Raw genomic sequence first — 26,817 nt, 5'->3', positions numbered from 1 at the left:
GAATAAAGTATTTAGGCATTTGGATTAAAAATACGATGGAAGAAACAATGAAAATAAATGAAAAATCTTTATTACAGAAGGTAATAGAAATGTGTGAGCAATGGAATCCTTTACATCTTTCATGGTAGGGGAGAGTCCAAACTATTAAGATGATGATCTTGCCTGTGGTTTGTAATCAGATGGGTATGTTGCTGTTTTATTTTCAAGGGTCCTTTTATAAAAAATTAAATAACATTCTCATAAAATTTATTCGGCTGAGTAAAACTCCTAGAGTGGCCTTGGTATCTTTACAAAGGCCAATTTCAGAGGAGGGGTAAATTTTCCCAATTTTTATAGGTATCATCAAGCCTATATTTTGCGCCAGGTTATGTATTGGGTCTTCCCAGAGCTCATGGAAAAACTCCCAGATTGGTTGTGGCTAGAATGTCAACTCATTTCTCCATTGCGCCTTTGTCATGTGCTCAGTATCAAAATGCCTAGTTACAGTAAAGATAACAGAATATTAGCTGATACATGGAAAATATTGCATTATGTAAGTAATTTAACAACTATTCCAATTCACAAATCTACAAATCAATCTATATGGCTGAACTCCAAGATTCAAATTGGCGGAGAAAGACTCACCTGGAAGCATTGAATGATAGCAGGAATACGTTTATTAGATGATGTTATCTCTAATGGTAAAATGCTTGAATTTTCACAATTGCAACATAAATATGGCCTTAATAAATCAGAAAGTTTTAGATGGTTGCAACTGAAACAGGCCATTCAGGTGGGGTTCCCTGACTGGAAAAACCTTAATAATCAATTTAGCATAGAGTTCTTATGCTTTCAGGCCGACTTCTTGGGACACCAGGCCGCCCAGTGGTATAAACTGCTGACTGGATTTATTAAAAAGAAACCAAACACTGGTCTGAGAGACATTTGGAGTATTGAGATTAAGCATCAAATTACTGCATCTCAATGGACACAAATTTGGACTTGGAGGACGAGATGTACAATTTCAGCTTCTATGAGACAAACTTGTTTTTTTCTGTTACATAGATCATTATGGACCCCTGTTCGGTTACAAAAATTGGATAGCTCTAAGTCCAATAAATGTTGGCACTGTCATCTCGAAGCAGGGACTTTAGATCATTTATTATTCTATTGTCCATTTATTATGAACTTCTGGAAATCAATTTGGGACCAAATTAATTGTTTATTAGATAACCCAGTGGCATTATCATATGATACTGTGCTATTTGGTTTGGAAATGAGAGAAAAAGTCAGATTTCTATAAATAATAACAAATTATTATTTATGACTGGGGATGCCATTCAATAAATTACATATAATTGGAAAAATTGGAGTAGATTAAATTATAATTTTTGGTGGCATTCCTTATGTCATGTTTATACAGCAACCAGCAAAAAGTTCAACTAGAAATTGCTGTAAGAAAAGATCAGGTACTTAACTTGATGATCCTCTTTCTAGTAAATAGGCATATTGTTCTTCAACACTTGGGTTGTCGATCCCTGGTTGCAAGATACTGTATAGAGAGCATCATTTACATTTTTCTGCTCTGCCTCCCTTCATTCTGGGCTGTCCTGCAATTCTTCAGTTCATATCAAAGCAGATGGTCAGCCCCAGAGAAGAAATATAACAGGGATGGGTATGGGGACAAGTCTATTATAAGACAAGCAGACAGCATATTCTCACTTAAGAGACTGGGATTGTTCTCCCTTGAGAAAAGGAGACTGCGAGGAGATATGATCGAGACTTTCAAAATACTGAAAGGAATCGACAAAATAGAGCAGGAAAAAAATTATTTACAATGTCCAATGTGACATGGACAAGAGGACATGGACTGAAGCTAAGGAGGGACAAGTCCAGGACATATATCGGGAAGTTTTGCTTCACGCAATGAGTGGTGGATGCCTGGAATGCTCTCACAGGGGAGGTTATTGCGGAATCCACCGTACTAGAATTTAAAAGCAAACTAGATGCACATCTGCTTACGAGAGGCATAGAGGGATATGGGTGACTAAAATTACGCCAAGTGTACACCTGGCTGGGCCTCCGCGTGTGCGGATCGCTGGACTTGATGGACCGAAGGTCTGATCTGGAGATGGCAGTTCTTATGTTCTTATATTGCAATGCAGTGGGGATGTTTCATTGATGATTATTAAGTGATATATTTATTGTTAATTTGTTTGGACATATTGTCACACTTATTGTAAATTTGAAAATGAATAAAGAATTAAAAGCAAAAAAAAGAAATGTTGAATTGTGAAAGCTCCTAAAATTGTCTCAAATACTGTAAATAGTTATAAATTTCTCTAGTATACTTGTATAGTCCCTGCTGGCCAGTGTTACAATCTACAAAACCAGAAAGCTAGAACAATGTTTCAAAACACAGCTACTAAAGTGACAAAAAGCTCTATTAAAAAGAAACACTAGGTACAGAAGGTTGGATCACGTGTTAATCATGCAACAGCACTGTTTACAGAATTGCAGCTTTCATCAAAGGTAGGGACAAGTCCAGGACATATATCGGGAAGTTCTGCTTCACACAATGAGTGGTGGATGCCTGGAATGCTCTCCCAAGGGAGGTTATTGCGGAATCCACCGTACTAGAATTTAAAAGCAAACTAGATGCACATCTCCTTACGAGAGGCATATGGGTGACTAAAATTATGCCAGGTGTACACCTGGCTGGGCCTCCGCGTGTGCGGATTGCCGGACTTGATGGACCGAAGGTCTGATCTGGAGATGGCAGTTCTTATGTTCTTATATTGCAATACAGTGGGGATGTTTCAGGAAATTTCAAGATGTGTGGGAGCCATTTACAAAGTATTGTACTGATTAGATGACATTTTTTTTTCCTTTAAATTTACAAGTTCAATTGTGAGGGGGAGGGAGGGGGTAATTTTATTGTTACATATTGTATAAGGTATTGATTATATGATAGGAGAGGGTGGGAGATAAGAGCATATCATTTGTACCATTGATGATTATTAAGTGATATATTTATTGTTAATTTGTTTGGACATATTGTCACACTTATTGTAAATTTGAAAATGAATAAAGAATTAAAAGAAAAAAAAAAAAAAGAAATGTTGAATTGTGAAAGCTCCTAAAATTGTCTCAAATACTGTAAATAGTTATAAATTTCTCTAGTATACTTGTATAGTCCCTGCTGGCCAGTGTTACAATCTACAAAACCAGAAAGCTAGAACAATGTTTCAAAACACAGCTACTAAAGTGACATAAAGCTCTATTAAAAAGAAACACTAGGTACGGAAGATTGGATCACGTGTCAATCATGCAACAGCACCGTTTACAGAATTGCAGCTTTCATCAAAGGTAGGTGCCAGAAATGTAGGCCATGGCTTTAAAGGCCTAGGTTTCCGGTGCCTATCTTTGACGAGAATTGCATCTACAGAGGCACCTTAGAATGCCTAAGGTCGTTTCCAGCATTAACCACGACTACTTTAGGCATTAACCGGCATTAACCACGACTTTAGACATTTTAAGGCACCTCCATAGACGTGATGAAGGTGCCAGTAGTCATCTACATTTTTTTAAAATGAGTTTTAAATTGTTTTTAAATGGCTTTACCCAGGAAGAGCTGCCCCAGTAACACTACGGACCTCTGAAACACCGAAAAGCCTCAAAATATGGATTTAAAAACTCCCAACTAATAAACCAAAAGCAGAGCAGATCAGAAATACAACTTCCAACTTGCATGTAAAAAGAGAAACTGAGGAGTTACAGCACAGCCCAGTGATGCAGAAGGCGGAGCTGAAAAAAGTAGAGGATTCCTTCTACACAACTTACGATTAGAGGTGAATAAACCCACTGGTTCAAGACTCATATACCTTTTGCACTAAAAGTTGTTGTTAGGATTTTTTTGAGCTTCACAGCTTGATTTTGGTTCACAGATCTGGCCCCAGTAATTCTGTCACAATAAACACTACTTCATCCAAGCCTATACACCTTGTCATGTAGCCATGACATTTTTGCAATGCCTTACACTATCCTGTACTATGTCAAACATTACTCCAGTTTTTATTTTAAATTATGTTCCTATACACTATGGGGGCAATTCTGTAAGTGAGTGCCTGGTAACAACCTATTCTATAACCACACCTAGGCACCTGAATTCCATTATAGAATTCTAGCATAACTCAGCACTGGCATGCCTACAATTTACACCCCCTTGCAAATATACACCTTGCATTATAACCATGTATTTAAAATGGTCCTTAGGCAAGATACTGGCACATAAGTATGAGACAAACTGTTCTAGTGATATAGTAGCCCTTTGTATGTCCCTTCGTGCGGACCAAGTAGGACCAAGCTAAAACCTCTGCCCAACTTCACCCCTAAGTAACAATCCACAAAGTTGTTTAATTGAGAACTAATGCATCGGAGGAAATCACTCTTTGAATCCACCTTCAAGTTTCAAGGCTGCAAAATTTGGAACTGCCTCCTAACCTGCTTATGTCAGACCTCTTCCTAACTTCAGTTTAGAAAGGTGCTGTTCAGTTTAGGAATGCATCTGTTTTCATTATAGTCTGTGTTGCAAACCTTATTAATCTTATGTAAGCTGCAATGATTCCCAGTTGACATTTGCAGGGTTTAAGAAACAATATGATTTATGATTTATGGCACAGTTCTTCAACCGCCGGTCCGCGGACCGGTGCCGGTCCGCAGAAAATTTCTGCCGGTCTGCGCAGGGCCGGCGAGATCAAATCGGCAGTTAAATTTCCTGCCGCCTGCGGTTCCTCCTGACTGCGGTTCCTGCTGATTAATGTTCCTCCCAGCCTCAGGCGATCAAGATAGGCTGCCAACGTCGGGGCCTTCCCTCTATGAGTCTCGCCTGTTCGGAAACAGGAAGTTGAAACAAAATAGGCGGGACTCAGAGAGTGAAGGTCCCGATGTCGGCAGCGTGTCTTGATCGCCACCCCTGCCAAGTTGCTGAAGAGGGCCGCGGGGAAGTTGCGATTAGACCGGAGAGAGCTGCAGATTGAGGTCAGCGTGTGCGAATAAGATCCTGGGGAGCCTTCACAGTGGCTGTCTCCCCTCCCAACAGCTCTCCTATTTGCCAGGGCAGTGATTTTCTGGCAACTTCCTGCAGGCAAGTACCGAGAGCTGCTGGAAGGGGAGGAAGCCACTGTAGGAGGCTGGGAAGGTGCTGGAAAAGGGAGAGCTGTTACTGGACTTGAAGGGAGTTAGGAGAGATGCTGCTGGGAGGGGAGGAGGGAAAGGGATGGGAAGAGAGTTACTGTTGGATAGAGGGAGGAGGGAAGGGAGAAGAAGGAGATATGCTGCTGGGAGGGGAGGAGGGAAAGGGATGGGAAGAGAGTTACTGTTGGATAGAGGGAGGAGGGAAGGGAGAAGGAAAAAAAGGAAGGAGGGTAGGGAGAAAGAAAAAAGGAAGGAAACAGCTGGCAGGGAGATTACAGGAGGGGAAGGGGGTCAGGGTGGAATGGAGAGATCAGATGAGAGAAAGGGAAGAGAGAGGAATGAGAAAGTAGAGAGACATTGATGCTGGAAAGGGGGTCAGCAGAGAAATGAGAGAGGGATAAAGATGCTAGATCTGGTGTAGGAGAGATAAAAATGAAGAAGGCAGTGAAGCTGGAATGAATGATGTAAAAAGGAGAGAGGAGGATGGACAAGGAAGAGGGGCATAGAAAGAAGTCAGATACATATGGAAGGGGGAGAGGGCAGACATTGGATGGAACGGGCAGATGGTGGAAGGAAAAGAGTGAAAAGAAGATGAAAGCAGGAACCAGAGACAACAAAAGGTAGAAAAAAAATAATTTTATTTCTATTTTGTCATTAGAATATATCAGATTTGAATTATATATCCTGCTAGAGACATAACTGGGGACTGCAGTATTCTGTTAGCATGATATTTCTATGTAGCATTCTATAATAACTTGGCTTGTTCAGTTTTCTTGATAGTAGAGGGGATATATGTGAAGGGGAGGGGGAGAGAGGGGTTTTGTTGGTCCGTGCTCTGTATATTTGTATTTATAAAATCACAATTGTTCAGAATATTGTTTCTTTTTATACTTTAATAAAATACATTCAATATAAAATCATAATTGCAGATGGGATCAGATGGTTTGCGGGGACCGAGCTCGCGGAGATGGGGCGTAAACGGGGTTTTTAAATTTTAGTCCTAGTAGTTTGCCGGTCCACAAAATAATTATTTTATTTCTGCCGGTCCACGGGTGCAAAAAGGTTGAAGAACACTGATTTATGGTATATATGTAAGTAATCAGTGTACAATCAGTGAATGTGTACTTTATAGAATTCCTCTGTATATCTACACTTGTGATCAACCCTGCAACCTTTTATTCACCCCCAAATCGCTATGGTGTGTCGAGGACTTTAGAAACAGAACGAATCATGCGCAGATGATAGAAGCATTTTTGCGTACTATGGCACCTGGGTACCAACTGAAGAATACCTTGCACACTTATATGTGTAAGTGCTACTTTTCAGTGCATTTACATATGCAAGGAACATGCGCCTGTGCCTAATTATAGAATTGCACTTTGTGTGCTGAATCATACTTTCTAGCACAGTGCAAATAGGGCAGAGTGAAATCCCCGGCAGACAAGGCCAAAAAGCCTGTTTAGAGTGCTGCCGGCCCAACACTGCTTCGGTTGAAGGTAGGGCTCGCTCGCGGTTGGCGGGGAGGGATGGATGGAGGGTCAGCAGGGGTTTGGCTCCGTGGTGGGAGGGGGGGGCGAGTTGAAGAGTTGCCGGCAAATTCTAGGACTAGGGCTTATTTTTGGGGTAGGTCTTACTTTCTGGGAAACACGGTATGTCTCTGGCCATATATATTTAGCACCTCCATCCAGATAGACGGAGGCACTGAGTATATGTGGGCAACAATTTATTTATTTATTCATTCAATTTTCTGTACCATTCTCCTATGAGAGCTCAGAACAGTTTACATGAATTTAATCAGGTACTCAAGCATTTTTCCCTGTCTGACCCGGTGGGCTCACAATCTATCTAATACACTTGGGGCAATGGCAATGCCAACTATATAGTTTTAAGTGGTTTAAGATAGGACTGCTGCTTTTCCAGGAAGAAGAATTTTATTGTCTGAATAGCTGGGAGAAATGACCTCAGTCTGCTCTAATATTAAATGGATAATGCCATAGCAGTCAGAGGGAACTGTCAGTAGCATTCTCTGTATACTGAAACTGAAAATTCATGGATAAATCTTTTTGAACATCTGGCCCATAAAATATTATGTATGTGATATATGAATTTAAGGGTAAAATGAAAAGTAATACTTCCACCTCCATAAATTCATCAATAGATGGCAGCACTGATGCACTGCACTTGTTCTCTGAAATCTTTTCCTTCACCTCAGTTGGCAAGAAGTGTCTGTGTGAAGAAGCTGGTTTGCTATTGTTTGTGAAATAGAAGCATGCAGGGAGTACTTGTCAAAGCAATTGAAGCAATGTGCCATGACAGAATTTCAGGCTGTTGAAGGAGTCCCTCCAATTGAAATTCATCGCCATTTGCAGGTTGTTTATGGTGCCGACTGTAATGATGTGCATCATCGGGTCAAAAGATGTAAAGATTGTGGACCAGGAAGGGATGATTTGTGTGATCAAACACGACGTGGACAAACTGTGACAGCAACGGATGAGCTTCACATAAAAAAAGGCTGATTTCAGAAAGGACTATTGGAGGATCACTCAAAACATTACATTGCAACCCTGAAAATTTTGAAAGAATGATTGAGAAGCCCAAGAAGGAAATTTTGTTGCAATATGACAATGCTAAGCCCCACACAGCACAAAATACCACGAGGGAATTGTGAAGATGAGCCACACAGCCCAGACTTAGTGCCATACAATTACCATTTTTCCAACATTAAATGAATTCTTTTGGAGGCATCGACTCAACTCAAATGAAGAGGTGAGAAAGACTGAGCAACTGGTTGAAGAGACAAGATATGCTACTATTTGGGTTTTTGCCAGGTACTTGTGACTTAGATTGGCTTCTGTGAAGACGGGATACTGGGCTGGATGGACCATTAGTCTGCCCCAATGAAGCTATTCTTATGCTCTTATGCAATGGCTTTCGAAAACTTATCCATTGTTGGCAGTGGAGGCATTATGTTTATTATTCATTTGATATCCCGGAAGTACAACAGGTCATAGTGGCTTATAATTTTAAATCACAAAGAAAGAAATGCTAAAAAATTAAAAGTAAAGTACTGCCTACTAATAGAAAGGGAGAGGAAAGAGTATAAAATACTGAGAACTTCAATAGGTGGCTCAAAGCCTGGTGTCATTGGGTACATAGGAGGATGAGGCAATACATGGAAAAAAAGAAATTGTATTGTAATGATGGGCTGCACTTTACCATGGCAGGAAAAAGAATCCTAGCTGAGAAATTCAGGCAATATGTTGCTAGACATTTAAACTGGAAGGTTGGGGTGGTGTATGTATGGAGGTTACTTCCAGTGGCCACCCCCAGCAAAAAACAAGATTTGATGATAATAAAGACAGCAATGAAAACAACAATATTAGCAATTCACTTCCTAGCAATACAACAGGAAATGAGCTGAAATTAAAAATTATACAAAAATGAGATTGAGGAATAGTAGCTGGAAAGCAATGACCACAAACACCCACAGTCTAAGCAACAAAAATCAGGATCTGCAAGCCCTGATGTTAGAGGCAGATTTGGATATTGTGACTATCACAAAGACACGGTTCAGTGATTCCCATGGACAGGACGCCAATATGCCAGGCTATAATGTTTTTAGGAAGGACAGAGATGGTCGAAAAGGCGGAGGAGTAGCTCGCTATGTAAAGACAGATATCCAAGCGACTGAAATACAGGGGGGACCTGGGGAAAGGAAGAAGCAATATGGATTGTTTTGAAAAGAAAAGATGGAACTTCTATCCATTTGGATGTTGTCTATAGAACTCTGACTCAATCGCAGCAAATTGACAAAGATCTGATAATGGATGTACAAAAGTTGGGAAAGAAAGGAGAGGTGCTGTAGCTGGGTGATTTCAAGTATTTAAACATCATATCTCCCCTGTCCCTCCTCTTCTCCAGGGTATACATATTTAGGTCTTCCATTCTCTTCTCATACTTCTTTTGTTTCAAACCCCTTAACATTTCCTTCATCGCCTTCCTCTGAATCGTTTCAAATCTTTTTATATCCTTCACCAGATATGGCCTCCAAAACCAAACACAATACTCCGAGTGTGGCCTCACCAATGACCTATCAACACCTTCTTTCTTCAGCTGGTTATTCTTCTTTCTATACAGCCTAGCATCCTTCTGGCTACAGCCACCACCATATAAGCAATTCTGTACTGACATTCCTGCAACTCCACAGTATAAACGAGATTAGGAATCTGAGACACTAGGGAAAGAACATAAGAACATAAGAAACGCCTTCACCGGATCAGACCGAGGTCCATCTAGTCCGGCGATCCAGACTCAAGAGAGTAGGCCTTCTCACCTAAATCTCAAACTCATGCTGCCTGGAGTGAAGAATAATCTTTTTTTGGGTAGTCTGTCAGTAAAAACTTATGGAGTCCCGATGCAGGCACGTGCCCCTCCACATCCCCTTTGAGAAGCTCTCGCACCTTAATGCCCAAACTTGGAGAGATTTAAATTATAAAAAAAGACTGCTCAAATAAAGGAAGGAAGATTATTAAAAAAAAAAAAAAAAGGAGAGACAAAAAGTGCACTGATGCTCTTGTAGATTCATAATGAGCAAATTTCAGAGACAAGAGAACAAGTCATAAGAACATAACAATAGCCTTACTGGGTCAGACCAATGGTCCATCAAGCCCAGTAGCCCGTTCTCACGGTGGCCAATTCAGGTCACTAGTACCTGGCCAAAACCCAAGGAGTAGCAACATTCCATGCTACCGATCCAGTGCCCCATGTCTTTCTCAATAACAGACTATGGACTTTTCCTCCAGGAAATTGTCAAAATCTTTCTTAAAACCAGCTCCGCTATCCGCTCTTACCACAATCTCTGGCAACATGTTCCAGATCTTAACTATTCTCTGAGTGAAAAAATATTTCCTCCAATTGGTTTTAAAAATATTTCCCTGTAACTGCATCGAGTGTCCCTTAGTCTGTAATTTTTGAGGGAGTGAAAAATCGATCCACTTGTACCTGGTTTTACTCCACTCAGAATTTTGTAGACTTCAATCATATCTCTCCTCAGCCGTCTCTTTTCCAAGATGAAGAGCCCTAACCTTTTTAGTCTTTCCTCATACGAGAGGAGTTCCATCTCCTTTATTATCTTGGTCGCTCTTCTTTGAACCTTTTCTAGTGCTGCTATATGTTTGGAGCAGGATCTAGGAAAATTCAAAAGTAATCTAAAAACATTTCTTTTTAAAGATGCCTTTGGTGCTTAATTTACTAATCCTTAGGCCAAAGATTTTATTGTATTAAACTATGTTTTTACTTGTCTTCCTCTTGTACTTTTCCTTTGTATTGCTTTTCTATATTGAATTGTATTTCACAATCCCTTTTTACCTTGTGTTTCCAAAATGATGTGTTAGTTTTTAACCCAATGTTATTATTTAAAGTGTGTACTGTATTGTTTTCTATTGAATGTATTTTAAATTGTTCATCGCTTTGAAGTATGATTAAGCGATTATCAAGAGAATTATTAAACTTGAAACTTGAACAGAGGAAATAAAATTGATCTCTTAGGAACACCACAATTCAAATTAAACATTGAAGAAAATGAGCTTCTGGAAGTGAAAACTCTGAATTTTCTATCTGTAATTTTCTATCAATTTAAATGTAAACCAAGTTAATACTGTACCAGAAATTTATTATTTCCATAGTGCTACGAGACGCACGCAGCACTGCACATTGCTCACGCAAGAGATGGTCCCTGCTCAGAAGAGTTTACAATCTAATTATGACAGACAAAAGGGGAGTCAGAACATAATAATAAATTGTTGTTGAATGATTAACCAAATCAAATGCAGCAGAAAGATCAAGAGAGATAAACAAAACAATTTTACCAGCATCAAGGAAAGAATGCAATTCACTTTTTAGAGCTGTAACAGTGGTTTCTGTACTGTGGTGTGTTCAAAAACCAGTTTGACAGGGATGCAATATTAATTTTTTATCAATAAGATTCAGGAGTTGATCAAAAACAATCTTTTCTGTAATTTTCAAAATAATACAAAGATTAGATATAGAATATGCCTAGGAGATATAAGGAGAACAAAATTTTAATGGATACTTGGAAAACATTGAGATATATTAGTAACTTAACACCTATTCCAATTAATAAATCAACTAATCAATCCTTATGGATAAACTCCAAGATTAAAATCGGCGGATACCAAGTCATTTGGAAGAACTGGATTATAGCAGGCATTCGAACTCTGAATGATGTTATTTCAGATGGTAAACTGCTTGAATTTTCACAATTGCAACATAGATTTGGTCTTAATAAATCACAAAGTTTTAAGTGGTTGCAGTTGAAGCAGGCTATTCAGGTGGGGTTCCCTGAATGGAAGAATCTTAACAATCAATATAGTATGCTTCCAAGTATGCTTCCAAGCAGACTTCCTAGGACATCAAGCCGCATTGTGGTATAAATTATTATCTGGATACTTGAATAAAAAACCAAATTGTGGTCTTAGAGACATTTGGAGCATTAAGATTAAGCATCAGATTTCTGCATCTCAATGGCCACGATCTTGGAGGATGAGATCTACAGTGTCAGCATCTATGAGGCAAACTTGGTTCTTTTTGTTGCATAGAGTGTTTTGGACCCCTGTTCGTTTACAAAAATTAGATAGCTCTAAGTCCAATAAATGCTGGCACTGTAATCTGGAACCAGGGACATTAGATCATCTACTTTATTATTGTCCCTTCATTAAGTTATTTTGGAATTCAATCTGGACTCAAGTAAACTCTTTATTGGAAAATCATGTTGTGCTTTCCTATGATACTGTTTTATTTGGAATGGCTATGAGGAAGAAGAGTCAAATATCGTCACATAATAATAAACTTTTATTAGTTATGACAGGGGTTGCCATTCAACATATAACCAATAATTGGAAAAATTACAAGAATCTTAATTATACATTCTGGTGGAATTCGTTATGCCATATTTTTAAGATGGAAAGAGCAATAGCGGTACAAAAAGGGACATATAATAACTTTGCAAAGATATGGGGGCCATTAGAAAAATATTGTGATGAATAGGCATTAATTCTTTTCTTTTCCTTTTCTTTTCTTTCTTAGTTCTATTTAGCACACTCAAGGGGGAGGGTTGATTTGGTGTGTAATTCAATAAGATATGTTATAATATGTTGTATAAAATAGTATATTTTATTTTGTTGAGAATGTGATGAAGGGTGGGTGGGTGGGGATCTTACACTATTAGTTTTTATGTGTTAGATATTACAGTGCTATATTGGAATTACTTTATGATATATTTTTCTGCACTTGTTGATTTGATTTAAAAATAAATAAAGATTTATATAAAAAAAAAAAAAAGATATAAAATAAAAATTTTCAGGAAGGTATACAATACTAGCGGAGTTCTTTAGAACTAGAGACACATCAGCAATCTTCCAAGAGGAAGGGACAGTATCTGATGAAAGGCTAAGGGGTCCTTTTATCAAGCCGCGCTAGCGGGGTTAGTGCATCGGACATTTCATCATGCACTAACCCCCGCAGCTAGCTAAAAAACTAGCCCCTACCGCCGCTTGATAAAAGGACTCCTAAGGCTCACAAGGTGTAATACCAAAGGCAAACTTCAGTCAGGTAGATGGAAGTGGGTTGGAAAGAGATGTTGTAGGATATAACTGAGAAATAATTTTACAGAGCTGCATTAAAGAGGGAATAGTAAAAGAAGACCATATTGCTATTCCGGAATTAGAGCTAGTCACAGAAAAATCTATATTTAACAAAAAAGTATCAATAGTTACTGATTTCTGAACAGTATCAATCTTTGTCTTACAGAAAGATGTAAAGCTATTAGCTGATGGTAAATGAGTTTCATCCATATTAGTAGTACTTGTTCATATAATTAAAAAAAGCATTTTCGATGTATTACTTGCCAACATATTAGACTAAAACTCTTTCTTTGCTTTTTTATTTCCTTAGAATAAAAATTTACGGCCTCTTTATAGAAATTTAGGGATTCAGGTGACCAAACTTTCCACAAGAAATGCTCTGCTTTCCACATTTGGGACATGACAGAAAAAGCCTTGTATTTACCGAAGAAGATGTACACAGCATACCGGAACCCATTAGGCTATATGCTGGAAACGAAGACGGAAAGCTGACAGGATTGATGGTCAGTCTAGAGGAGGTGCGTAGGCAGACTGATAGGCTTAAGAGCAATAAATCCCCGGGACCGGATGGCATCCATCCGAGGGTCATCAAGGAATTGAAAGGGACCATAGCTGAACTGCTTCAACTAATAACCAATCTGTTGATCCAATCAGGAAAGATTCTGGAAGACTGGAAGGTGGCGAATGTTATGCCTATCTTCAAGAAAGGTTCGAGGGGAAATCCGGGAAACTACAGACCTGTGAGTCTGACCTTGGTACCGGGAAAGATGGTAGAGTCACTGATAAAGGACAGCATCATTGATCACCTTGACGAACATGGGCTGATGAGGACCAGTCAGCACGGTTTTAGCAAAGGCAGATCGTGTTTGACAAAATTTCTGCACTTCTTTGAGGGAGTAAACAGACAGATAGACAAGGGTGATCCGGTCGACATTGTATATCTGGATTTCAGAAGGCGTTCGACAAGGTTCCACATGAATGACTACTTCAGAAAATTGCGAGCCATGGAATCCAAGGTGAAATATTCATGTGGATTAAAAACTGTCTGGAGCATAGGAAATAGAGAGTGGGGGTAAATGGACAATACTCGGACTGGAAGAATGTCACCAGTGGGATGCCACAGGGCTCGGTGCTTGGACCCTTGCTCTTTAACTTCTTTATAAATGATCTGGACATAGGTACGATGAGCGAGATGACTAAATTTGCAGACGGATTTGCATGGGATTAGCCCTTAGTTCCAAAGTTATTCAGAGTAATGAAGACGCAGGGGGATTGCGAAGATCTGCAACGTGACATAATCAGGCTCGAGGAATGGGCATCGACATGGCAGATGAGGTTCAACGTGGATAAGTGTAAAGTGATGCATGTCGGTAACAAAAATCTCATGCACGAATACAGGATGTCCGAGTTGATATTTGGTGAGACCTCCCAGGAAAGGGACTTGGGAGTTCTGATCGACAAGTCAATGAAGCCGTCCACGCAATGTGTGGCAGCAGCAAAAAGGGCAAACAGAATGCTAGGAATGATTAAAAAGGTGATCACGAACAGATCAGAGAAGGTTATCATGCTGCTGTACCGGACCATGGTGCGTCCTCACCTGGACTACTGCGTACAGCACTGGTCACTGTAAATGAAGAAATACACGGTACTACTCGAAAGGGTCCAGAGAAGAGCGACTAAGGTGGTTGAGGGGTTGGAATAGCTGCCGTACAGTGACAGATTAGAAAAACTGGGCCTCTTCTCTCTCGAACAGAGGAGATTGAGAGGGGACATGATCGAAACATTCAAGGTACTGAAGGGGATAGACTTAGTACATAAGGACAGATTGTTCACCCTCTCCAAGGTAGGGAGAACGAGAGGGCACTCTCTAAAGTTGAAAGGGGATAGATTCCGTACAAACGAAAGGAAGTTCTTCTTCACCCAGAGAGTGGTAGAAAGTTGGAACACTCTTCCGGAGGCTGTTATAGGGGAAAACACACTCCAGGGATTCAAGATAGAGAATGACACGGTGACAAAATTCATCACCATTCCTGTCCCCGCGGATAACCGCGGGAAATAATCCCATGCCATTTTTTAGTGTCTATTTCAGCCTCAGTCCTTCTACACCAGCATTCTTCAAAGCAAAGCTTGAGGGTCAGTGGTTGTGGCCATTCATACTCTGATTCTTCCCTCTCTCCTTAAAGAATGACATGAAGATGGTTTACCGCAGTTATCCGCGGGGACGGGAACGGTGATGAATTTTGTCACCATGTCATTCTCTAATTCAAGATAAAATTAGACAAGCTCCTGCTGAACAAGAATGTGCGCTGGTAGGGCTAGTTTTGGTTAGGGTGCTGGTCTTTGACCAGAGGGCCGCCACGTGAGCAGACTGCTGGGCATGATGGACCACTGGTCTGACCCAGCAGCGGCAATTCTTATTTTCTTATGTTCTTATGATACCAGGGACTTTTACGATTAGATTTAGCATTAATGTGAGATTGTTGGGAAGTAAGAAGTATAAAATGTACTGCTGGGGTAGAGTTCCAAATTAAGGGTTCCTTTTACTAAGGTGCACTAGCGTTTTTAGCATGTGCTGAAGATTAGCACGCGCTAAGCCCTGCGCTACATGAAAAATACTAACGCAAGCTCAATGTAGGCGTTTAGAGTGTAGCGCGTGTGGCAATGTAGCAGCGCACCTTCTTAAAGGAGCCCTAAGTCTCATGCAAAATCTATATGGACCTACTAAATACCTTTAGAAACTATTAATACTCACCAGCTCCAAAGGCAAAAAAAAAACTTTTTTCCGGATATTCTTCCAGAAGGCCCCTCACTCTTTTACCCATCCGTTCATTACGTTTGTAGATCAGCTCTTGACGAAAGTAGTTATCAATTTCTTGAGCAGTAACACGCTCCTGTGGTGGCAATGTAGCGTTAATAAAATTTGGAACCTGTGAAGAAAGAAAATTAATGAAGTTACTGCATTACTATATGGAAGAAGTCCAATAGTCAAAGGATTTATGCTCCAAACTTTGGGTCTCTTTTACAAAGCCGTGGTAGTGATGCTGCAGAGGTAAATGCACTGAAACCTATTCAAGTCCTGTGGGCTTTGGTGAATTTACTGCGGCTTTATTAAAGAGGTCCTTTAAAAGTTATACTACTAAGTTGGCTGATTTGAAAATTTAGTATTTTTGTAATGTTCCTCATGCTGCTCCATGGCATCTTGACATCATTGGAATGCACAATTATGCCTTGGAGAGAATAATTTCGTTAGAAAAACATACAGGGACTCATGTGAATACTAGTCAGTAAATTAGATGAAATAATAAGTAGGAGACTGACTATATTGATACTATATACCAGTGGGAAGAGAGCAAATGACTCCTAAAAACGCTCAGAGAAGTGAAACTCTGAAGGGGAGGTGGATACCTTCCCTTGGGACAAGAGTTTACCGTCCAGTCATTGCATTTTACTTTACAGAACTTCACTTTCTAGCCACTGGTAAAATTGTGAACAGTTTAAATGTTTTGTAAATTGACAAAAAATGTTCAAAAATTTTTACAAAAAGACTCTTGCTCATTGGAAACTGTACACTTATCTGTGCAAGCTTTTTAAAGATTGTGGTTGTACAGGCTCTTAGGGGTCTCAGAGCCTGTACAACCACAATCTTTAAAAAGCTTGCACAGATAAGTGTACAGTTTCCAATGAGCAAGAGTCTTTTTGTAAAAATTTTTGAACATTTTTTATCAATTTACAAAACATTTAAACTGTTCACAATTTTACCAGTGGCTAGAAAGTGAAGTTCTGTAAAGTAAAATGCAATGACTGGACGGTAAACTCTTGTCCCAAGGGAAGGTATCCACCTCCCCTTCAGAGTTTCACTTCTCTGAGCGTTTTTAGGAGTCATTTGCTCTCTTCCCACTGGTATATAGTATCAATATAGTCAGTCTCCTACTTATTATTGGAGAGAATAATGGAATGCATGGCGATTTTAGGCAGCTTTTTTTTTTTTTTTAGCATTTCTCATTGATATTAAATTATGATTTTTATGCAGTTTAGGCTGGCAGCCATTTCTTAACATTACACATGAATTTCATGTGTTTTTGAATAGTTTTAATAATGCCTCATAATATGATGAGATATGCAACACAAAATAAGCATACTTTGGCATTTTAAACTTCATCTTGCATTCTTAAAGCTTTTTTAAATGAATAGATTTTATAATCCTTTTTAACCAATTATCTCACATATTAACTTATGGCCATTAACCTTAACAAAGACTATGGGCTCCGTTTACTAAAAGGAGCCCTATAAATCTGTCCCAGAAACCATAGAACACATTAATGTTGGATAGCTTTGCTAGAACATACTAGTATATCTGTGAGTACAAGTACTTTCCAAAGAATTTTTTAAAATTTTATTTTATTCTGCACTTACCCCTCCCCCCTTTACAAATCCATAGCGTGTTTTTTAGCGCCGGTCGCAGTGGTAACAGCTCATAGAATTCCTATGATTGTCGGAGCTGTTACCACTGTGACCGGCGCTAAAAACCACACTATCCCCCTGTTTTACTAAGATGCGCTATGGGGGTAATAATAAAAAAAAACAAAAAACACGTCTATAAAGTGTCCTAAATGGCTACTTGGACGATCAAAAAGCCTGATCGTCCAAGTACCCATAACCAAAGCTGGTTTTTAGACGTATCTAAAACCAACTTAGGCCTTAGGTGTTTAGAGGAGGGGAAAGGGCGGGCAGTGGGCGGGAGGTGGGCTGACCTACACCTAGCCGTACAACAGGTATAACCAATACAGTTTATTCGGCACTTAGACCTTTTTCACTTAGACAAAATAAAACCAGGTCTAAGTGCCGAAAAACGGGCCACTGAGCTGATGGCCGCTGGCGCCATCAGTTCAGCGGCCCAGCAACCTAACCATCGCGGCAGGAGAGATGCCTCATCTTCCCTACCGCGATGCCATCAATGTTCTACCCGAACTGCCGCGACCCGCGGCAGTTCGGGTAGAGGAGTGATGGCATCACGGTAGGGGAGATGAGGCATCTCTCCTGCCGCGATGCATCACTCCCCCCCCCATACACAACATCGGGGCAAGAGGGAGCTCAAGCCCTCTTGCCCCGCCGACTCCCCAATAATATCGGGCCAGAAGGAAGCACAAGCCCTCCTGGCCCTGGCGACCCCCTCCTCCCCGCTAGTTGTTCGGGCCAGGAGGGAGCCCAAGTCCTCCTGGCCCTGGCGACCCCCCCCCCGGCTAGTTGTTCGGGCCAGGAGGGAGCCCAAACCCTCCTGACCACGGCGACCCCATACCCCCACCCCGCACTACATTACGGGCAGGAGGGATCCCAGGCCCTCCTGCCCTCGATGCAAACCCCCCTCCCCCCAATGACCGCCCCCCCCAAGAACCTCCAACCACCCCCCAGCCGACCCGCGACCCCCCTGGCTGACCCCCACGACACCCCCACCCCCTTCCTGTACCTTTGGTTTAGTTGGCCGGACAGACTGGAGCCAAACCCGCCTGTCTGGCAGGCAGCCAATGACAGAATGAGGCCGGATTGGCCCATTCGTCCCAAAGCCCCACCTACTGGTGGGGCCTAAGGCACCTGGGCCAATCAGAATAGGCCCGGGAGCCTTAGGCCCCTCCTGGGGGCGGGGCCTTGGGCACATGGTCGGGTTGGCCCATGTGCCTCAGGCCCCGCCCCCAGGAGGGGCCTAAGGCTCCCGAGCCTATTCTGATTGGCCCAGGCACCTTAGGCCCCACCAGTAGGCGGGGCTTTGGGACGGCTGGGCCAATCCAGCCTCATTCCGTCGTTGGCTGCCTGCCGGACAGGCTGGTTTGGCTCCCGTCTGTCAGGCCAACTAAACCAAAGGTACGGGGAAGGGGGTGGCGGTGTCGTGGGGGTCGGCCAGGGGGGTCGCGGGTCGGCTGGGGGGGTGGTCGGAGGTTCTTGGGGGGGGGTCATTGGGGGGAGGGGGGTTTGCATCGAGGGCAGGAGGGCCTGGGATCCCTCCTGCCCGTAATGTAGTGCGGGGTGGGGGAGGGGGTCGCCGTGGTCAGGAGGGTTTGGGCTCCCTCCTGGCCTGAACAACTAGCGGGGGGGGGGTCGCCAGGGCACCTTAGGCCCCACCAGTAGGCAGGGCTTTGGGAAGGCTGGGGGTTTGGGCTCCCTCCTGGCCCGAACAACTAGTGGGGGGGAAGGGGGATCGCCAAGACCAGGAGGGCTTGGGCTCCCTCCTGGCCCGATATTGTCGGGGAGTTGGGGAGTCGGCGGGGCAAGAGGGCTTGGGCTCCCTCTTGCCCCGATCGTGTCGGGGAGTCGGGGGGGCAAGAGGGCTTGAGCTCCCTCTTGCCCCGATGTTGTCAGGAGGGGGGTCACGGTTTGACATGGCAGGAGGGCTTGGGCACCCTCCTGCCTGGATCGTTGGGGGGGGGGGGGATTCTGTAACCGGTGTTGTTTTTGTCAGGCACCTGTTACAGAATCCAGCTTTTAGGCAAAGGACTGGCTCCTCCTTCGCCTAAAAGCCCTTCTGTTGGATGTTTGTGGCCTAGGCGTGTTTTTGTTTCATTATGGCTAAAAAGTGTAGACGTGCTGTGGGGGTACTTGTAGACGTAGTGGAGATTGGGCATTTAGGCAGAGGAAGGCCATAATCAAAACATGGACGTTTGTTTTGGTTATGGACACTTTCCCTGCTTCTGGGTTGAACGTTTAGGGACTTAGGCCAAAAGGGGACTTAGACGCTTTTTTTGATTATGCCCCTCCACGCGTTTTAGCGTGCGCTAACACGTCTATAGGCTAACATGTAAGCAGTAGCATTTAGCGCGTGGTTAGCGTGCGTTAAAATGCTTAGTGCACCTTTGTAAAAGGAGCCCTAAGGTTTTGTAAAAGGGGGTTAACCTAAACAATTATTTGATAATATATTTAAGATGGGTGTAGATAAAAATCTTTATTAAAAAGTGTTGTTTTCCTGGCTCATTCCAGGTAGGTGTCAATGATTTCCTCCATCTTTTCTATCAATGCACTATATAATTCACCTTATTTTAAATTGTATCATGTATCAACTCAAATTCCAATTTTAAATGTTTTAATTTTTATTAAGATAGTTTTTTGTAACACTTATTATTTGTACCAATTAGTATTTTATGTTCATTTGTTTTAAAATGCATAAGTTCCGTATTGTACGAGATGCAGAATGGAACAAACCTGCTTTTTTGTCATTGGAAATTGGGCTTATGGCTGTGAATTGGGCTTTCCAGAGGCCTTTCTTAGGTATCCAAGCCATACCTTTGGCCACACATCTGGTCTTATCTGACATGTCAGTATTTGGACTGCTTTGTCTCTGAATCCCCCTGCCATAGCCAGAGACCTTTACCCCCTTAACAGTAACCGAAGAAAACTGTAATCATGCAAGCAAGGTTGAGTTTGTGAGACTTAAAAACACAGCCATAGTAAGGTTGAAAGGTAAAACAAAAACCAATTGATTTAAGTGCAGGGGAATGGGTAACCTGTTGCCTTCACAGGTCAGGGCAAATAAATGCATGTATAAAGTTCTTTCCTGCTCCCCGGTTGCCTTCTCTGGCAAGGCCACAGTATGTACAGGTCTCTGAACTAGAGTCCTAGAGTTAAGTACTGTATCTGAATGTTCAGTACATTTTGGGCATGGGATTAGCCCTTAGTTCCAACAATACAGTTCAGTAGGGTTCAGATAAACTAGGCCTACCTGAGCAGGGTTTCCGTAGTGGCTTACAGATTTGTGCTAGAGACATAAAGTGGACTGCTCTATTCTGAGAGTTTTAACTAGAGAATGACATAGGGACAAATTTTTCTCCATCCCCGTGGGAACTCATTTTCTCATCTTGTCCCAGCGAGTTATTTTCCTGTCCCTGCCCCATCCCTGCAAGCTCGAGGCTTGTGTGGTTAAGGCAGAGCTTACTGGAATGTGGCAGGGATAGGGACAGCGAAAAAACCCATTGGGATGGGACGGGAAAATTGAGTTCCTGCAGTGACGGTGAAAAATTTGTCCCCGTATCATTCTCTAGTTTTAACCTGTCTTGATCACTCCCTCCCTCCCTGCTCTGCTCCTGCTGAATCACCCCTTCCTTGCTCTGTGGCCTGCCATTTAAGATGGATTTGTGATTGTGAGGGAGTGCTTTCAAGGGAGAACAGTAATTTCCTACAAGCTCCCTCACATACCTTCTTCCTCAGCTTAACCCTACCCGGTTGAGCATTTGCAATGCCAGTTCCACCTCCCTTAAAACTGAAGGTTTTTAGACTGAGGAACCATTACATGATGCTTGCATTACATTTTTTTATAAAGGATGCCAAACCGCAAGAGCAAGAGGCGGTTTGGCATCCTGTTCTGAAAGAAACCTGATCGGTCGGGATACACCCTGAGGCAGCAGGAATTTGTGAAACGCTGGCCACCGTTGGTGTACCGATCAGTGAAGATAAGTGGAATAATTCCTCTATTATTTAATTTTCGTTGGCACATTACAGCACAGAATAAGACTTTATCACATAATGAAGGTTTTTTTGCCAGTGAGGTGAACGCTCGACCACCTCTTTGAGCCGTTTTTGGTGAGGTGGGAGGGCCCTTTCTGAGGCTTTTTCCTTCATTTTTTGGATTGAGTTAGGTCTATGCTGTTCCTGTCTTACATTTTTGGACATCTTCACATTCAGTGCTGAAAGTATTTACCCTATCATAATTTAAAATATGCAATGTCACCTCAGTAACAACTATAGAAAAATAGACAAATATAGTGCAAAATATAGACAGCAGATATAAATTCTCAAAACTGATACTAAATTGAAAATAAAATCATTTTTCCTATCTTTGTTGTCTAGTGATTTCATGAGTCTCTGGTTGTACCTCCTTCTGACTGTGCATCCACTATCTATCTATCTTTCTTTCTTTCTTATGCTTCCTCTCCTCCAGACCTCATTCCATTCTGCAACCAACATCTCTCTCTGTCAAACATAAGGAAGTTCTTCTTCACCCAGGGATTCAAGACAAAGTTAGACAAGTTCCTGCTGAACCAGAATGTACGCAGGTAAGGCTAGTCTCAGTTAGGGCACTGGTCTTTGACCTAAGGGCTGCCGTGTGAACGGACTGCTGGGCATGATAGACCACTGGTCTGACCCAGCAGCGGCAATTCTTATGTTCTTATGTTCTATCACCCCTCTCCAACATCATGCCACATCTCTCCCTCCATCAATATGCCCAACATACTTCTCCCTTGCATCCCCTTCAGTCTATTCCTCTGATCCCTCTCCACCACCATATCCAACATTTCTCCCTCTCATCCTTTTGTTCCCCATGCATCTTTACCTCAATCCTCTCTCTTTCTATGCCCAATTTTCTTCTTCCTTTTCCCATGTGCACCATCTTTTTTCCTCTCACTCGCACACTCAAGCCCAACAATTGTCCCTTTCTATTCCCTCCCTCCCTCCTTCCTATGTTCCAAGTTAGTGTCCCCTACCTCCCTTGAGAAAAATGGCCACATTTATTGTTTTTCCTATTAATGCCCCCTCTCTTCCTTCTGTGTCCCATGTTCGTGCCCCCTCCCCCTCACTGCCTTCCAGCCTTTGTCCCACCCCCTTCCTCCCTCCCTCCCCCAAAGCCGACCTGCGCCGAAGCCTGCCTTCTCCCAAGACAAATTCCTCCTCCCCCCGGTCCGCCGCCGCTGCATGCCAGCTCCATTCAATTATCCACCTCCGCAACTCCACGCAAGTAAGGGCCAGGCGCGTGCAGCGATTGCATGTTGCCAGCCCACAAGCCATTCCACCATCAATTCTGACATCAGAGAGAAGGTCTGGGCCAGCCAAGCAGCGATTGGCTGACCTGGAACCCTCTCTCCGACGTCAGTATTGACATTGGGGGTAAAGCTTGTGGGCTGGCGGTGTGCAATCGCTGCACACGCCTGGCCCTTCCTTGCTCAGAGTTGCGATGGTGACAGGGGATAATTGAATGAGGCTGGTGGGTGGCAGCAGCGGGCGGCAGGGGATGGGGTGGCAGGGAGGAATTGGCGGGGCAGTCAGGGAGGGATCCAGGGCAGTAGTCAGCCCACAGGGAGGAATTGGTGGGGCAGGCAGGGAGAAATCTTGGGTGGTGGTCAGCCCGCGTACTCCCAACAGGCGGCCCATGTACCCCCTAGGGTACGCGTATCACAGGTTGAGAAACACTGCCCTAGAAGACACTGCACACGTTCTCTAGAGAAGTATTAGAACTTGCAATTGAAAAACTTGAATAAAGGGATAAGAAAATTGTCAATTTAGCAGCTCAATTAGCACTCACAACTAAAGAAGGAAATGAGCAGGTTGCAGATTTAAAAGCTCAGATTCACATTGTAAAAGAGACTTCTAGAATGGGGTTGGACTCTGCAGGGGAATAGACTGATAATAAAAAGAATGAATGTGATTTATCTGATTGTTATGTAATGAATACATCGTGCAAAATGCAACAAGCAGGGCACGTCTGAGTTATTTAGTCCTGTGGTGAATCAGGGATAGATAAATAAGATATTAGTTCATAGCTAATAAAGCACCATGTTAAGCAAAAAGTGTGTGTCGGCATTAGAACAAATAAGGCTGACATAATGGCTTGTCTGCTAATTAACAGAATGTAGATAGCAAATTAAATGTTATTAAATGGGAAACAAGAATGCCTTCTACAAGCATACAGTGTAAATTTAAAGGTTATTTTGATAGAAAACAACAGTGAGACTTGCTTATACAGCACACACACTGAAAATGAAGGCACATAGGCCCAAGAATTGGTATCTGTAGTACAACATCAAAAATACAATAGAAGGAAGAAATACAGTAGCTCTTAGTAATCTGAAGGCAGATCAGAAGACAGACAAACATATTGTAGACCATTCTTACCCATGGATGGAGGCCCTGACTGCTCTGCAGACAGGGGCAGGTAGCGAGACAGAGACAGTCAAAGTCTGCAGGGAAAATGTGTCTTTGATATGTGATATGCAAAGAATGGCCACCCGGATGGTCTCGGGACTCAAGGATCTACCATACGAAAAACGGCTTGACAAATTACAGCTATACTCGCTCGAGGAGCGCAGAGAGAGGGGGGACATGATCGAGACGTTCAAGTATCTTACGGGCCGCATCGAGGCGGAGGAAGATATCTTCTTTTTCAAGGGTCCCACGACAACAAGAGGGCATCCGTTGAAAATCAGGGGCGGGAAACTACAAGGTGACACCAGGAAATTCTTTTTCACTGAAAGAGTGGTTGATCGCTGGAATATTCTTCCACTACAGGTGATTGAGGCCAGCAGCTTGCCTGATTTTAAGGCCAAATGGGATCGGCACATGGGATCTATTCACAGGGCAAAGGTAGGGGAGGGACATTAAGGTGGGCAGACTAGATGGGCCGTGGGCCCTTATCTGCTGTCTATTTCTATGTTTCTATGTTTCTATTACAAGATAGTGTAGCACCTTCATTAAAATTGAAGACTGGGGAAGGTCAATCCTCTGCTCACATACTGTTTGGCATGGGGCAGCTTCCCACAAGAGCATATCGAGTTCAATTTCCTACAGCCGTAAATATTACAGAAAGGAAGGCACAGCATAGGATATCCTGGCAGACCTGAAAGCTAGCCTGTCACACAGAGAAAAACTGGGTAGAGAGGGAGCATAATCAAATCTGTTTTTTTAACACCAGAAAACTTTGATACAGGGCATCCTCCTATACCCAGAGAAAGAGACACCAGTCCACAGGCACCAACCCACAGAAAGAGTACAACACGTGAAGGAAGTAGTGCAAGAAAGTTAAACAAGGTAAAACAAGCCCCATCAAGTAAGTAATAGCGTCAACTCCTACAGGTATAGGTGGGGATAGAGGAGATTAATTGTGAGGTTAAAGTGGGGATTGAACGGATCTTAGGGGGTATGGGTTAGATTCCACTGAGGAGAGATGGTCGAGCAAGGATGGGTAAAATTTCAGTCCCTGGGCAATTCTGGTCTGGACCTGTCTCAAGCCTGCCTCAGTGACCTAGCCTGCTCTGCCTCCTGCCTTGTGGCTGTCTGCTTCTACCTGCCTCTCCCCCCATAGCCCCATTTCTATTGCAGTTCACAGCTTCTTCTAAGAAAAATAAAAAATACATTTTTTTTTTGCCATGCTCCAGGTTTTTTCAATGAAGATCTGACCACCATGGGCCCAAAACTCCTCCTGCCAGCAATTTCCCAGAGTTGCCCTGATCTCAAAACCTTCAATGGCATGTTAGGAACAGATGCAAAAAGGATAATTCTATAAACCAGACACTCACATTTATATAAGCATTATGCATATAAAAGTTTAGAATAATAACATATATGTTTATGTTTATTAAAATTTGATATGCTGCCCGATCTGAACAGGCAGGTCAGGGTGGTTTTACAATGCTTAATAATAATAAAAATAAAATTGGAAAGGAACTCCAAAATTAAAATAGGTTAGAAACATCTGCAACAAGGAAACTAACATATCAAAAGAGAGAAACACAATATACAATAGAGAGAGACAAATGTGGTGACAGGAAAAATACTCATCTGAGAAAAGTAATGGGTCTTGAAAAACACTTTAAATGAGTCTTCAACCTGAATTTTTGGAGGGAAGTCATTCCAAAATTTGGAGCCAAGAAAATAAAAGACAGACTATTCAGCCAGCAGCAGTCAGAATTTTTTTTTTTTTAATGTTGATCATCAATGGTTAATTTAGCCCCTGATATTAGGTGCTGGGCCATGTCTGAGCACCAGTACTGAATATTGGGGCATAATTCTGGGCAGCTGAGCCCGGCTGATATTCAGTCGGGGCTGCATAAGAGTTATGCGGCCCCAGATGAATAAGAATATAAGAGTTGTTATACTGGGACAGATTGAAGGTTCATCAAACCCAATATCTTGTTTCCAACAGTGGCCAACCCAGGTCACAAGTACCTGGCAAGATCCCAAAGAGTAAAAGAAAAAAAAAAATGCCCCCACCTGCCCCTCCTTCAATGTCTATTTTTAGCTCCATAAGACACACTTTTTCCCCCCCCAAAAGATGGTAGAAATGTCTATGCGTCTTATGGAACAAATATAATAATTTTTTACCCTCCCCCGGTATCTTTTTTAATTCTGGTGGTCCAGCTGTGTATTGGCAGGAGCGAGCTTTCTGCGCTCCTGCCCCTCCCTCGTTGGATGGCTGCCTCATCATATCTTGTGGCTAGTGGCACACAAGGCAGGAGCGAGCTTTTTGTGCTCCAGCCTGGCCCTGCGCCGCTCCCTAAATGGCTGCCATCAGTTCTCATGAGTCAATATTCTTTCTCATCAAATTTTATCAAGTGGTCTCCCTTCTTTTTTACATAATCTTTTGATTCCATATAAGCCACAAAGAACCCTACATTCTTTGCAACAACAGTTGTTAGATGCTCCTTCATTTTGTCAATTTTTCCTTGACTTTCATAGGAACTCTTCATTTTCCATCATGGCTCCTACTTTTTGGAACTCTTTGCCTCACTATCTCCGTTCTGAAAAATCATTTACAACATTCAAGATGCAATTAAAAGCATACTAGTTCTCCTTGTATACAATCTCATCCATACCTGCTCTCTTGACTTCATCTTATGTGGGCAGATTGAAGAAAACGTTCACATTTTTCAACATTTCTCTTCCCCCTCCCCCAAACTTTTTTGTTTTTATTGCAACTTACCCATCCCTTTCTCTTCTTATGTTTCCATAGCTATTTGTTTAATGTCTGATTTTTGTGTTTTGTTATAACTTTTATTCCCTACCCTTTTTTATTTTTATTTTTTTATTATTATATTTTTATTGTACACCGCTTAGATTTACTTTGGTTTTATTAGCAGTATATCAAATAAATTGAACTTGAACTGGACAGCCAAATTCTCCAGGTCCCTCAGCTGGGCCTGATTCTAGGCCAATTGGTTTTGCAAAATCTGTACCCTACTGTCCCGTATTGTCATTTCCTCTTGGTGCTCCTGCAGAGTGATATTCTCTG

General features: G+C 42.2%; 1 protein-coding gene across 2 annotated transcripts in view; it reads right to left on the bottom strand.

The window, feature by feature from the left end:
• TRABD2A (TraB domain containing 2A) overlaps positions 1–26,817 on the bottom strand; it is a 349,786-nt gene that overhangs the window by 71,805 nt on the left and 251,164 nt on the right. For both annotated transcript variants that reach the window (XM_033916839.1, XM_033916845.1), the window contains exon 4: positions 15,589–15,763. In XM_033916839.1, coding sequence (XP_033772730.1) covers positions 15,589–15,763 — 175 coding nt within the window. The remainder of the gene's footprint in view (positions 1–15,588; positions 15,764–26,817) is intronic.

Source organism: Geotrypetes seraphini, chromosome 1, assembly GCF_902459505.1.
Source record: "Geotrypetes seraphini chromosome 1, aGeoSer1.1, whole genome shotgun sequence".
Classification (NCBI taxonomy): Eukaryota; Metazoa; Chordata; class Amphibia; order Gymnophiona; family Dermophiidae; genus Geotrypetes; species Geotrypetes seraphini.
This window is presented reverse-complemented; position numbering and strand designations above follow the sequence as displayed.